This window comes from Medicago truncatula, chromosome 8, assembly GCF_003473485.1.
Source record: "Medicago truncatula cultivar Jemalong A17 chromosome 8, MtrunA17r5.0-ANR, whole genome shotgun sequence".
In the NCBI taxonomy this organism is placed as follows: Eukaryota; Viridiplantae; Streptophyta; class Magnoliopsida; order Fabales; family Fabaceae; genus Medicago; species Medicago truncatula.
In genome coordinates, this window is record NC_053049.1 from 3,677,584 (window position 1) to 3,689,918 (window position 12,335).

The window sequence follows — 12,335 nt, forward strand, 5'->3', positions numbered from 1 at the left end:
ACAATGAGCTAAAAAAATTATGATGCATTATGTAAGGGCCTTTTTTTTCATATTATGCCTAAGGCCCGTAAAACTCTAGGCACGGGTCTGTTCTTGGTGAGGATTAATGATGGTTTTTGTGGTGGTTAATGGTAGTTTTGTCTGGTGGTGGTGCTGCTGGTTTTTGTGGTGATTTTTGGTGGTGGTGGTTAGTGGTGGTTATGTTTTTTGTGGGTTTTCTTCTATGAGTTTGTTGTTAATGAAGTTTTCAAATACTTACGTGGTGAGTTTACCTGTGCTTAACTGCGCTTTAACTATGCTCAACTGCAGAAGAGAAGAAAAGTGCAGTTATACAGGTTTTTGGTAGGATTGATGATTATTTTGGATGAGTTTTGCAATGGTTTGGCACAAGACTTGTTTCTGCTATTGCTCAGGTGTTTAAACTTTGATTTTTGGAGATGACTTTTTGGTTAAGATGTTTAGTTTTTATTGGTTTGGGGGCTCTCTGTGGAGGGTGTTTTTGGTTTATATGTAGAAGTTTGAATTTGATATATAAGTGTTTGTTTGGGTGTTCCATATAAACTGAAGATGCAATTTGGAGAGTGGTAGACAAAAAAAAAAGGTGGTGGGTCCTACCATTAAGTGGGTTCCACCGTCATTAATTGCTTTTTACTTTTTATGAGTCTTTATCTCTTTAAATGGAACAAATGAAGAAATTTATAAATAGAGAAATTTGTCAGTTCCTACTTAAATCTTTTAGCCAAGCATTCCTTGCGCTTGCTAGGATTATTTGTGTTTTGAATAAACTTGATTTTATCTCCATCATCAAAAACAAATTCACTTTGGATTTTTTTTAATATCATTCATTCAAAATTAATTTTTAATAATTAAATTTAACTCAACAAACAAAAAATTGCAATTGGCTTAAGGGTTTTATATTTTTATTTATTTTTTATTTTTTATTTTTTATGAAAGCCTAAGGGGTTTATTCACAACGACAGAGCCACCATTGGAAGTGTCCCATTGATTCCTCTTCACCAAAAATTCTCACTGACCAAATTGAAGAAAACAACATTACCCATTGCATCATTCTTCACTGAATCGATTGTAGAAGATTTTGATCGAAGAAGAAGGAAATGGGTTCTTCCGAGAATCGAGAAAACCCAGATGAAGTAGTTAACAACACTTTTCATCATTCTTCATCTTCTTCCTCTCGTCATGATTGGAAAAATCGAATCTTTATTCCTACCCTTCTTGCAGGTCTCTCTCTCTCTCTCTCTCTCTCGTTGTGTTGTTTCTTCTTAAGATTTCCTATAAACTTGTTTCAACTTTATTGAAAAAACTTGAAGTTTAAGTCTTGTATTGGAATCTAATGACCCAGATGATTATTTCCTGAATTTATTAGATGAAGGTAGCTTTTTTGTGTCTTAACCCTCTAAGGGAAATGACATATGAAATGTAGTGATTTAAGAAAAGAACAACTTAAATGTAATCACTTGTGTCGGTGTCGGAGACTGACATATGTAGGAGGACACGAGACACGTGTTCGATCAGAAGTGTTAATGACACTAGTAATCCAGGTTTGGCTTAGATTTAAGTAAAGTTTGACCAAAGATGATTTCGGAATAAGGATCAAACTTGGGTGCTTAGATCGATTCGGATTTAACTAAAGCTCATATTTAGATGGAGGTAGTTTAAGTCATTGTAATTGTTATAGAGTGTAGACCATAAGAGATGAATGGTAGTTTCCATTGGTTTCAATTCAGTGAGTGTGTGAACTGAAAGAATGAGATTTTTAGACTGGTGTCAATTTAGACCATTTAGTTGTACATAGCAATGTTGTCAAATAGAGGTTATGGCATAGCAGAATTTGAACAAACTGTTATTGTTCAGCGATACGCTATAGTACTATAGCGTAGAAAAAATAGTGGTTATAGCACAGTGTAAGCCAGATATCAGCCATGACTGATATTGGTAGTGCGTTTTTTTGCTTTTCTCCATGGTCAAGTTTGTGAAGGATGGCGGCACCACGGTGCCATATGTTGGCCGGTATGTCATATTTTTGGCTCTGTCACGGTCCACCATCCTCTATCGAAAACACTGTTATAGCAGCACTATAGGGTAGCGAAAATTGAATAAACTTCTATTTTCTGCAATCAACGATTGACAACACTGGTACATAGATGATGATGTTGGAACTGTAATCTCATAGATTCTCATTTGATATGGTCCAAGTTGAGTTTTATGGGAACAAAGAGAGGGTTAGAGTGCGTTTGATGTACTCATTTTTAAAATTTTTTATTTTTAAATCTTTGAACCAGGGGTTGCCGGTGCTGGAACTGGGTTGTTATCAAAGCATCGAAAAAGTCTTGGTCTTGCCAACGTTGCTGCCAGCTATGCTGCTAATTTTGCCATCGTCACCGGTTGCTATTGCGGTAACTGCTATATCTTATCGTAACTGTATTTCATAACATTGTTAATGTGGTGCATTTTGAATCCTGTGACTGGAATGATATGCTACTGTATCTTACAATTTGTATTATGAGATAAAGACATAACAATTTTGTCAGATACATGTCATTATCTGTGCAGTGTTCACCAACTCTGCATAAAGTAAAGTGTGCATTTGTTTTTGCCATGTTTTGTGTGATTATCTTTATTATTACTAAGAGCCTTCTATCAAGAAATGAAAGATGTTACATACTTACATTGTCCTATCCTACAAGGTGCCTATATTTGCAAATTACTGTTGCCAATAACACTATGGGCTTGATTAGTTATTTGTTTATATTTTTGGTGAACCATTGGTGCATGGAAAGCGATCATTGTAGCCTTCAAATGAGTTTTCTTGTTACATTATATAGATAGGACTGAAGGAAATAAAAGGAAGTAGCTTTTATGAATTAGAAACAACACACCTTTCTAAATAAATGGCAACTTGGTGCTACAAAGCTCCATCATGTCGGGTCCAAGGAAGGGTTGAATGAATCCTTACCTTGCATTACAGGAGATTGATTCCACAAACTCAAACCCGTGACTTCAACCATTGTGCCAAACTCTCCTTTCAGTAGACTGTTAAAACTATTGGGGAAATGTTCTGTAGTATTCTAGGAATGAGAAAATAAGAAACTGAGAGAAACTTCCTATCTGCTAAACTTTGTTATACTCTTCGGATCAATTCCCTAGTTTCTTCAGTTAAAAAACATACATTAATTCCTCCTACTCATGAAAAGTTGTCACAAAAAGAAGAAAGAATGCTAAGAAGCCTGGATAGTATGACACTGAGATGATATGGTGCAAGCAAATACGGGGATACGGAAAATTTTATCTAATCAAAATATGTTGACAAATCTATTCATGTATATAGAATATCAATACCTAAGTTTGTGAAGAGACATTCACATTGCTAATTGCTTCTTAATAGAAACATATCAATATAGTCAATATATGATGATAAAAAATGAGTAGCCCGGTGCACTAAAGCTCCCACATATGCATACGATGATCACAATTTACAAAAATGTAATTCTGTTCATAATAAGTAAGGGATAACTTGTGAGAGTTTTCAAGTGTGCAACCTTTTTACCACGTTCTAACTTGACGCTTCTAGTGCTAGTTTCAGAATGACAATGTGTTCAAAGTCCAATTGCCCAGGGTTCCATACACACTGATAGATACATATTTTTTCCCTGCCTATATCAAAATATATTTTTTTAGTTTTTACTATGTCCATATGTGTCACAAAAAATGTACAATTTTGTGTCTGTAGTTAGTATGATGTAACAAAGATGTGTCCTATCCAGGTGAAATTGTGTGTATAGTTGTTCAGAAGTATTGAAGATGTATCAAAGGAGTATCGGTGGGAATGTTTTAAATATGAATAAATTTTTTTATTGGATACTCTCTAGGTATGTATTGGAAAATATCGGACAAGTATCGATATCAGATACTTGTCGGACACCGGTGGTGGGGGTGGATCATGGTTAGGACATAGGGGTGTCATTGCCACCCCTCAATTTTCTTCATAATAGTCATGGACTCAGAGTTCAAGAATGACAGAAATGATTTTTGTATTTTCTTAGGCATAAATGTTGAAGGCAAGGTTTGAAATCAGTTTACCTAGTCTAAAATAAAGGCTGAGATAACCACTATGCCAACAACAAACTAGTTTTCTAAATCGGGTGCAATAGTGCTTTAGATATTCTTTACATATTGGCCAAGCTCCGGCACTTACTAGGGGTGTACGTTTGGATCGGTTTTTGGTCAAAAAAATGTCCGAGATTTCATCGGTTTGGTTTGGTTTGGTTTTTACTGTTTTTTAAAAAAGAAACCGAACCAAACTAGTCGGTTTGGATTGATTCGGTTTGTTTGAAAATACAATTAAAAAATTCATATTTTCACAAATTTGTATTTCATGCATACAACTTACTCAAATATTTCATAGAACTTTGTTTTCTGTGTTCTCTGTTTTTCAAACTATTTTGTATAACTAACATGAAAAAACTAACAAGAGATGGACGATCCCAGTGGCGATGAGGAACGATGGGTTAGGTGTGACTGAAGGCTAGTGTTCTTTTTTAGTTTAAATGAAATACACTGAGTGATGAGATGAGATGATATGGGAGAAAGTGAATGGATTAAGGATAATTTTATGTTGGACTTTAATTTTGAGTTTAATCATAGTGTGTGTGAGAAGGGATAATATTACTAAAATGGGGAGTGAGGTTAGCATCGGTTCGGTTCATCGGTTCATTGGATCTCAAAATAAAAAACCGAGAACCAAACCAAACTAGATCGGTTTAGATTGGTTCGGTTCGGTTTTGAACCGAACTAAACAAGGTCGGATACTTTTTCGGTTTGGATTTTCGGTTTCATCGGTTTTGTCCGAACCACTTACACTCCTAGCACTGACACCGATACTTTAGCATTTTTGATGTACCTGTGCTTCATAGGAAGAACGAAATCAGTGTGCAACACATGTAGTCCTAGTTTGCAAGTTTGCTTCTAATAATACTTTCATGCAAAGGAAGGCTATTATCTTAGAAATTCTTGATTACAGAATGTTAATTTTATTATGTGCGTCTGATAATAATTAACCTAATAATAAATACATTGCATGACATGTCCAGAGGGAAAATCCAACGATATTTTAACTGTGAAGTCCATTATTTTGATTTTTGGCAAAATGGTAGGAATAGATTGTGCGCAAATAAACACGAGTGGTTTTTCTCTGTAAAACAGAAAAAAATAACATTACTTGATATTCTGGTATTCAAATTTTAGATTCTATATAATTTTGCAAGTGAGAACCTTTTTTTCTCCCTCAATTGTAACATTTTGGTATTTGAAAAGACTTGTTAATCTCTATTTGCTTGCTTGCTTGATGCAAGAATTTAACATATAAGATCAAGGATCTCTCATTTGTATGTTTGCTACCTTTTAGTGCCAATGGAAGTACGAGTCTCCCTTTATGTTAAAAATTGAGACTTTTTAGAGTATCTAAATTTGCATATGGACTGCATTTGTCAATTCCAATGATTCAAATTCAACTTGTCTGGTATCAATAAAAATACAACTTTAAAACTATGAATTTAGCTTTTCTGCCAAATGTCTTTTGTGTAAGTGGTGATGGAGTAGATGCAAATTTTTAAATCAAGGTAGTATTTTGGATTGAACTAGAATAGTTGTCTAAATTGTTAGGGGCACGTGAATTTGTGACTGCAACTAGGAAAACAGGACCTGAAGATCTGTGGAGCTCTGCGATAGCAGGATTTGGATCTGGTGCTCTTCTGGGGCGTTTATATGGTATAGTTCTACTTTTCTCCTCTTATTCTCTTGAGGCATACTTGTGATTCTTGTTAGTCATAAACCATGGTGATGATTTATCTGTATGTTCTTGACCATAGCTTTTATATGACATGTGGTAGTAGACTGAAATAACCATGCATAATAAATAGCTGCATCTTAATTTTCTTGATTAATAGTTTCAAGAATTAAGTTGTATTAATTTATGAAATTTTAGGCGGTCAATTTGGTGCAATTCGTTATTCTGTCATTTTTGCTGTTGTCGGGACAACAGCGGATTTCACCATTCTGAAATTAAAAGACGGTTGGAGAGATTACAGTAAAACAATATATCAAGACATTGAGAATTTAAAGAAGAATGAAAATTGGTTAAGATTACCAGAATGGTTCCCAATTAAAGTACTTGACGAGGAAGAACTTGCTGCGAAACGAGCACAGGAAGAGCAGTTCCTTGCGCAGAGGGCAAGGATTCGAAGCCTAAGGGATAAAGAAGATTCTTGAGAAGATTGGGGTGAGGCAGCTTCCAACACTCTTAACATTTTGTATACCCAATTTCTTATTTTTTTAGTTTGTAATAAATGTCTTCAGCAGAGATTTTGGAAGAGTTAGAGATTTAAGATTTACCTATTCACTTAGACGCATGATTTTGTTCTTCCTTATGTAGACATTGTCCAATGATTACACAAGAAAAATTAAAATGATTGTTATGTTTCCTTTGCTTTGTTATATTTTACAGTAGCTAGAAACTATATCATTGATAAATTTTACATTCTTCGTCATCTTACATTATGATCTGACTTGGACTACCCGATTAAGATCTGTGCCCTTCAGCCATGGACACAGAACCAACACCAAGTTCTGGCGTCAAAAGTAGAACATATCTCACTTTAAAATGTAGTTTCACATACATCATAATATTCAATTTCATATCAAACTAATGTTATTGTACAATTTTATAATAATTATAATAAAACAAACCAACTTGAAGTATCATTCTCGTACAACACCCACATTTAGGAAGAAAAAAAGTAATGAACGCATTGAAATTGAAATAAACTCAGTCTGGCACAATTTTCATCCGAACAATACATTTTTGGTACTCGTTTCATTTCTTCTTTGCATAGCTTTCCCGTAAAACGTAAATAAATGAAATTTCCAATTATAAGGAAAAGTTTTCCACACGAGTACCAAATTCAAAAAGTGCTCTTGTAAAGGACCCATCTCCTGCTAATGCACAAGCTGCTTCATCTTTTAGCTCTTCAATTCTTTGTCGAATCTCACTCCGTTCTTCTCCGAGCATTAGATCTTTAACCACCTTAGCAATTTCCTCTCTTTCTGCAATGTCATTCTCATTAAATTTTATCTTCAAACCCACTTTAAGTCCCTCTACTATTAAAATAGCATTCATTCTTTGATCACCAAACAATGGCCAAGTTACCATTGGCACTCCCGACACAATACTCTCAAGTGTTGAATTCCAACCACAATGTGTTAAAAATCCACCTGTTGAATTGTGACTTAGGATTTTGGTTTGTGGTGCCCAAAGAGGAACAACTAACCCTTGTTCTTTGGTTCTCTCTAAGAACCCATGTGGTAAGTACTTTAATAGGTCATCATCATCATTTCCTATTGAAGCAATTTTGTAATCTACATCTTTAGATTTACTAGGTTCTCTCAAAACCCACAAGAATTTCTGACCACTCAACTCCAGCCCCAAAGCTAGTTCATTGGTTTGTTGTTGAGAAAAAGTTCCTCCACTTCCAAAGCAGACATACAAAACTGAGTTTGGTGTTTGATTCTCCAACCACTTCAAACAGATTGACCCATTTGACTCATCACTGCAATTTGAACCACTTTGTATGATTGGTCCAACCATATAAACTAATTTGGTGGTTTTGTTGTGCTCCTCCTGCAAGGCTCTCCCTGTACTAGCCTCCATTTTTGAGAAACTATTCACCAAGAAACCATGAGCAAGAGACAAGTTCTTGGAATGTAGAAGAAAAAAACTGTAACGAACACTAGATCGATCATGAAAAAATTCGGGAGGAAGATCTTGGCTACAAATAGGTAGACAACCCGGAAACTGAATAAGGTCAGTATGATCTTTGTATTCACATGAAACTTGTTCATGCAGTGCCGGAAAATACAAGTTGAATGAAGTTGTCATGGCAGAAAGTGGAAAGTATACAAAAGATAAGATGTTCTAGTCTTTTGCTATTTCTAATGCTTGACTTGCATAAGGATCAACAACCAATGCTACCACTGGTGAGGATGTTGAACTTGAACACAAGGACAACAATGACTTGCGAAAAGATGGCATGGATTGAGCCGTCGTCAATTCGATTTCCAAGACAAAATCGCGTGGTAAGTCTTGTTTGTTAATTGGAGGGAGGAAAGTGCAGTTTATGGATGAAGGAAGAGATTCAAGTAATTTGAGGGTGGCAGGGATTGGTGCATCAATAGTGGAGAAGATGCAAGTGATATGAATGTGGTGATGGAGATGAATTAGTCTCTTGCAGAACTCAATAATAGAACTTTGGTGGCTAAATAGAGGAATTGAAACTACTGCTATATGAGTTCCTTTAGCCATAGAATTGCAGTTGATCGTTTGTGGCTTATGGTTTGGTCATTCAAATTATATATCATCATACTCTTGAAATTAAACAAAAATTTAATGAACATAATTTTCACCAATTTTATTTTATTTACCACTAGTACTAGACTACAATTTATTTGAGGTTGGATTTTTTTATAATTCTATGAATTTAGTGCTAAGCTGTGTCATATAGTGTCTCCGCCACGATTTTAGTAGATTATTATACGTGAAACTCTTCTATAAACACAATCTTAAATGAAAAACATTTGAGCACACTCAAATTAAATAAAAAAAAATGAGAATAAAACTAAATGATGTTGATTGATGTGATTATATTATTTTTGTTTTAATTTTTTTCATTTAATGTGAATGTGCCCAAATATTTTTCATTTGGGGTTGTAAATACGAGAGAATTTCCCTTGCACTCGTGTTGGCCAGTTATACTTTTTTATTCAATCGAAAAGCAATGGTCGACACAACCTGTCCATATCACGTTTGCTTTTGAGATATAGTTGGTGTTGCATAGAAACGAGTTTTCTATATTGTCTTAGAGTATTAACACAAAGAAGATTTATATAATAAAAATGAAATAAACCATTAATTTACTCTAAATTATATACATAAAAAAATAGTCTTTAACGTATATCAAATTATATAATTAGTCCTTAAAATATTTAATAATATGTAAATTTGTCAATAAATATTGACTCAATCGTTAAGAAGTTGCATATAATGTCTTAATATGTTCACTACAACTATCATCTTATTTGTAGAAATTTGAAGAAAAAAAATATTTAGGATATATCCAATAAAATAAACTAGAAGTTTAAGGGTGAGTGAAAATGATTGAGTGTCTTGTTCATTGGTGAGATTGAGAAAATTGATAGAAATTAGGTTTGTTCTTTGTGAGCTTATTTAAGCTAATTTCTTGTAACTCATTTGTATATCTTTGTAAGAATTTATTGATAGTGGATTGGAGAGATCAATCTATCTCTCAGAGTAGGTCAAGTTGGACCAAACTGGATAAATATTTCTTGGTGGTGTTATCTTTTCTCTACTCTCTTTATCTTGTTTATTCTTTGGTTAGATTGTGGTTTTGCTATGCACTTGATTTCTAGATTAAATCTAGATTGTTGTTGTTGCTTGTGGTTATTTTCTTTTGGTGATTGGTTGCCATTGATACCTGCTCCACGAATCTAAATTTCATTGATGTGAGGTTTGGAATTGACCGAATTCACAACAAGTATGTTGGTATAAAAAAATTGTAATTTCTATTTCCAATTTTTTTATCAAGAAGCCTAGTACCTATAGTTGACAGATTTTAAATGTGGAAAAATAAGAAGTTCAGAGTTTGAACTCCAACCTCCGCATGATATTGTCCTTGCACGAACTGCAATTACGGGACTCAATTGCCAATTTATGTCGGTAAACATATGTTGAAAATCAAGATTCAAGATTAATAAAGTCAAAATTTATTAACTAGATAGAGCAAAGTGAAGAGAACTATGTTATAATAAAGGGTGAAATAAGATTCTGTCCCCATAAATATTTTTTTCACAAATCAAAATGATATAGATTAATAACAACGATGAGACACCCTGCACAAGGCGTGCTAAAAGTGAATCAACAATCAAAATTTACAAAGTTCAGGTGCCAAGTAAATGGAGGCACCACCCAATACAAGCGAAAATAGATTACGGGTGAACACCCATACATAGGAGCGGGTGTTTCCACCAATCATAATAACAATAATTAAAAGATGATTGCTTTGCTTTCACCCACAAAAAAGAATTCGGCTTGACTTTCTCAATGAGAACATAAAGATGTAAGGCCGCATTTTTAAAGATACGGTTATTCTGATCCTTCCAAATGACCCATGCACAAGCAAACCAAATACCTTTCAAAAATGATTGAGTACACCGCGGTAGTCCCGCCATATAAGAAAACTGAAGATGATGATCACAAAGCTCGCAAGGAGACACCGAAGATAAGCCTAACCATTGCCAAACATGAGACCATAAATTAATTGATGTTTCGCATTCCAAAAAGAGGTGTCGGCCTGTTTACAATACCTCGCAACCGAAAACACACAAAGAATCTGTAGCTGGAAGTATGTTCCGCCTCAATAAATTGGCTTGCGTCGGAAGTCTATTATGAAGAAGGTGCCACACAAACAAAGACATCTTGGCTGGTATATGCCTATGCCAGACATCGTCAACGAGACTCCTATCCACCTGATCCCCATAATTGATAATAAAGCGATAGGCTTCCCGTACAAAATATCCATGTAAAGGGTCTAGAAGCCAACTCTACTTGTCATTAAGATTAACCTCCAAAACAATGTTATGTAATAATACTGAGCACTCCCTCACACTTTCCTCCTCCCAAGCTAACAACCGGCGTCTCCACACCCACGCCCTTCCCCATCCCCTCACCCTAGGGGTGTTCAAATCCAAACCGATAAAAAAAAACCGAAAACCGCAAAAAAATCGAATATATTTGGATGCGTTTGGATGTTGTTTGTAAAAACCACTAAGATGGATCGGATTTTGGATCACTTTTTCAAAACCAAACCAAACCGAACCGCAAAAATAAATATTAATACTTATTTATTCCTTTATTAGTATTATATATTGCATTATTATGTTGTTTGTTAAATTTTAATCTTATATATTGCACTAATTTAATCTATATTATTATTACTTCATATGGTTAAAAAATAATCGATAATATTCATACTATAATTTTATCTTTTTTAATATATTTTGCATCAAACCTATTATTTTACCCTGTTTGTGTAATATTAATATTAATAAAGAAAAATTATTCCTTAAAAAAGATTAAATAAAAAAATATATTTTGCATTTTGGACATCCAAATTAAACCGCATATATTTGGATCGGTTCGGTTCGGATTTTTTAGAATACTCATCCAAACTGAACCGAATTGCATGTGATTTTTATTTTGGATCAGTTGACATTTTACCTCAAAACCGATCCAAACCACACCGTGAACACCGCTACCCCACTCTCGCCAGTTCCTCCACGGAACACTCCTTATTTACAGCCAAATCAAAGAGTCGAGGAAAGTTGAATCGAAAAGGCGTGTTCCCAACCCAATGATCGAACAAAAACAAGGTATTGCAGCCATCACCCACTAACTGACATATATCACCTTCAAACCAATTCTCCACACCCTCACCGACAACCCCCCCCAGACATTACACAACATCCTCCACTATAACGAACCATGTCTACCTCCCTCCTTTAGCCCCCCTTCCTCACCGTAACGTGCTTTTAACACACGACACCACAACCGCTCCTCATCAACCAACATCCTCCAACACTGTTTTCCCAACAAAGATAGATGAAACTCTCCAAACCCCCAACCCTCCATCCTCCTTTGGAATACAAATAGAGCCGCATTTAATCCAAGCTATTTTCCTACTATCCTTACCCCCCCCTGCAAAAAACAAAAAAAATTAAAAATAGATTTGATAGAAGAAATTATACCTGCGGGAGCCTTGAAAAAGGAAAGAAAGTAAACTGGAAGCGAGGACAGGACAAATTTCAATAGTATCAGACGACCACCAAAAGACAAAAACTTGTTATTCCATGATGACCAGCCCCGTAAATATTTAAAAAATTTCAATAAGTTTTGGTCATTCAAATGTTTTTCGTCACAGTTTTGATCTTTTTTTAGTCAAATCATGTATTACTTGCACATCTTTGAATGATTTTTATAGATATGTTCAGAATATTATAACGATCTCTCGAACAAAAATTTCAATTTTTTTTAATAAAATATTAATTTTTAAGCATTCATAAAAAATATTCCTCTGTTAAAAAAAATTAATTTTCAAAAGAGGTTTCAATAATATATCAAACATGACTACAAAAAGAATCAAAATTTTGAAAGATACATATGATTTTATATAAAAGTATGGATCAAAATC

General features: G+C 34.5%; 1 protein-coding gene and 1 pseudogene across 1 annotated transcript; one reads left to right on the plus strand and one right to left on the minus strand.

Moving 5' to 3' along the window:
* Positions 1–961: 961 nt before the first annotated feature.
* LOC25500293 (uncharacterized) lies at positions 962–6,497 on the plus strand. Its single transcript, XM_013588664.3, has 4 exons — positions 962–1,239; positions 2,301–2,414; positions 5,680–5,784; positions 6,002–6,497. Exons 1-4 carry the CDS (start codon positions 1,116–1,118, stop codon positions 6,283–6,285), a joined length of 627 nt encoding a protein of 208 aa, XP_013444118.1. The 5' UTR covers positions 962–1,115; the 3' UTR covers positions 6,286–6,497.
* A 36-nt stretch (positions 6,498–6,533) lies between these two features.
* On the minus strand, positions 6,534–8,463 carry LOC25500294 (hydroquinone glucosyltransferase-like; annotated as a pseudogene).
* Positions 8,464–12,335: the final 3,872 nt, after the last annotated feature.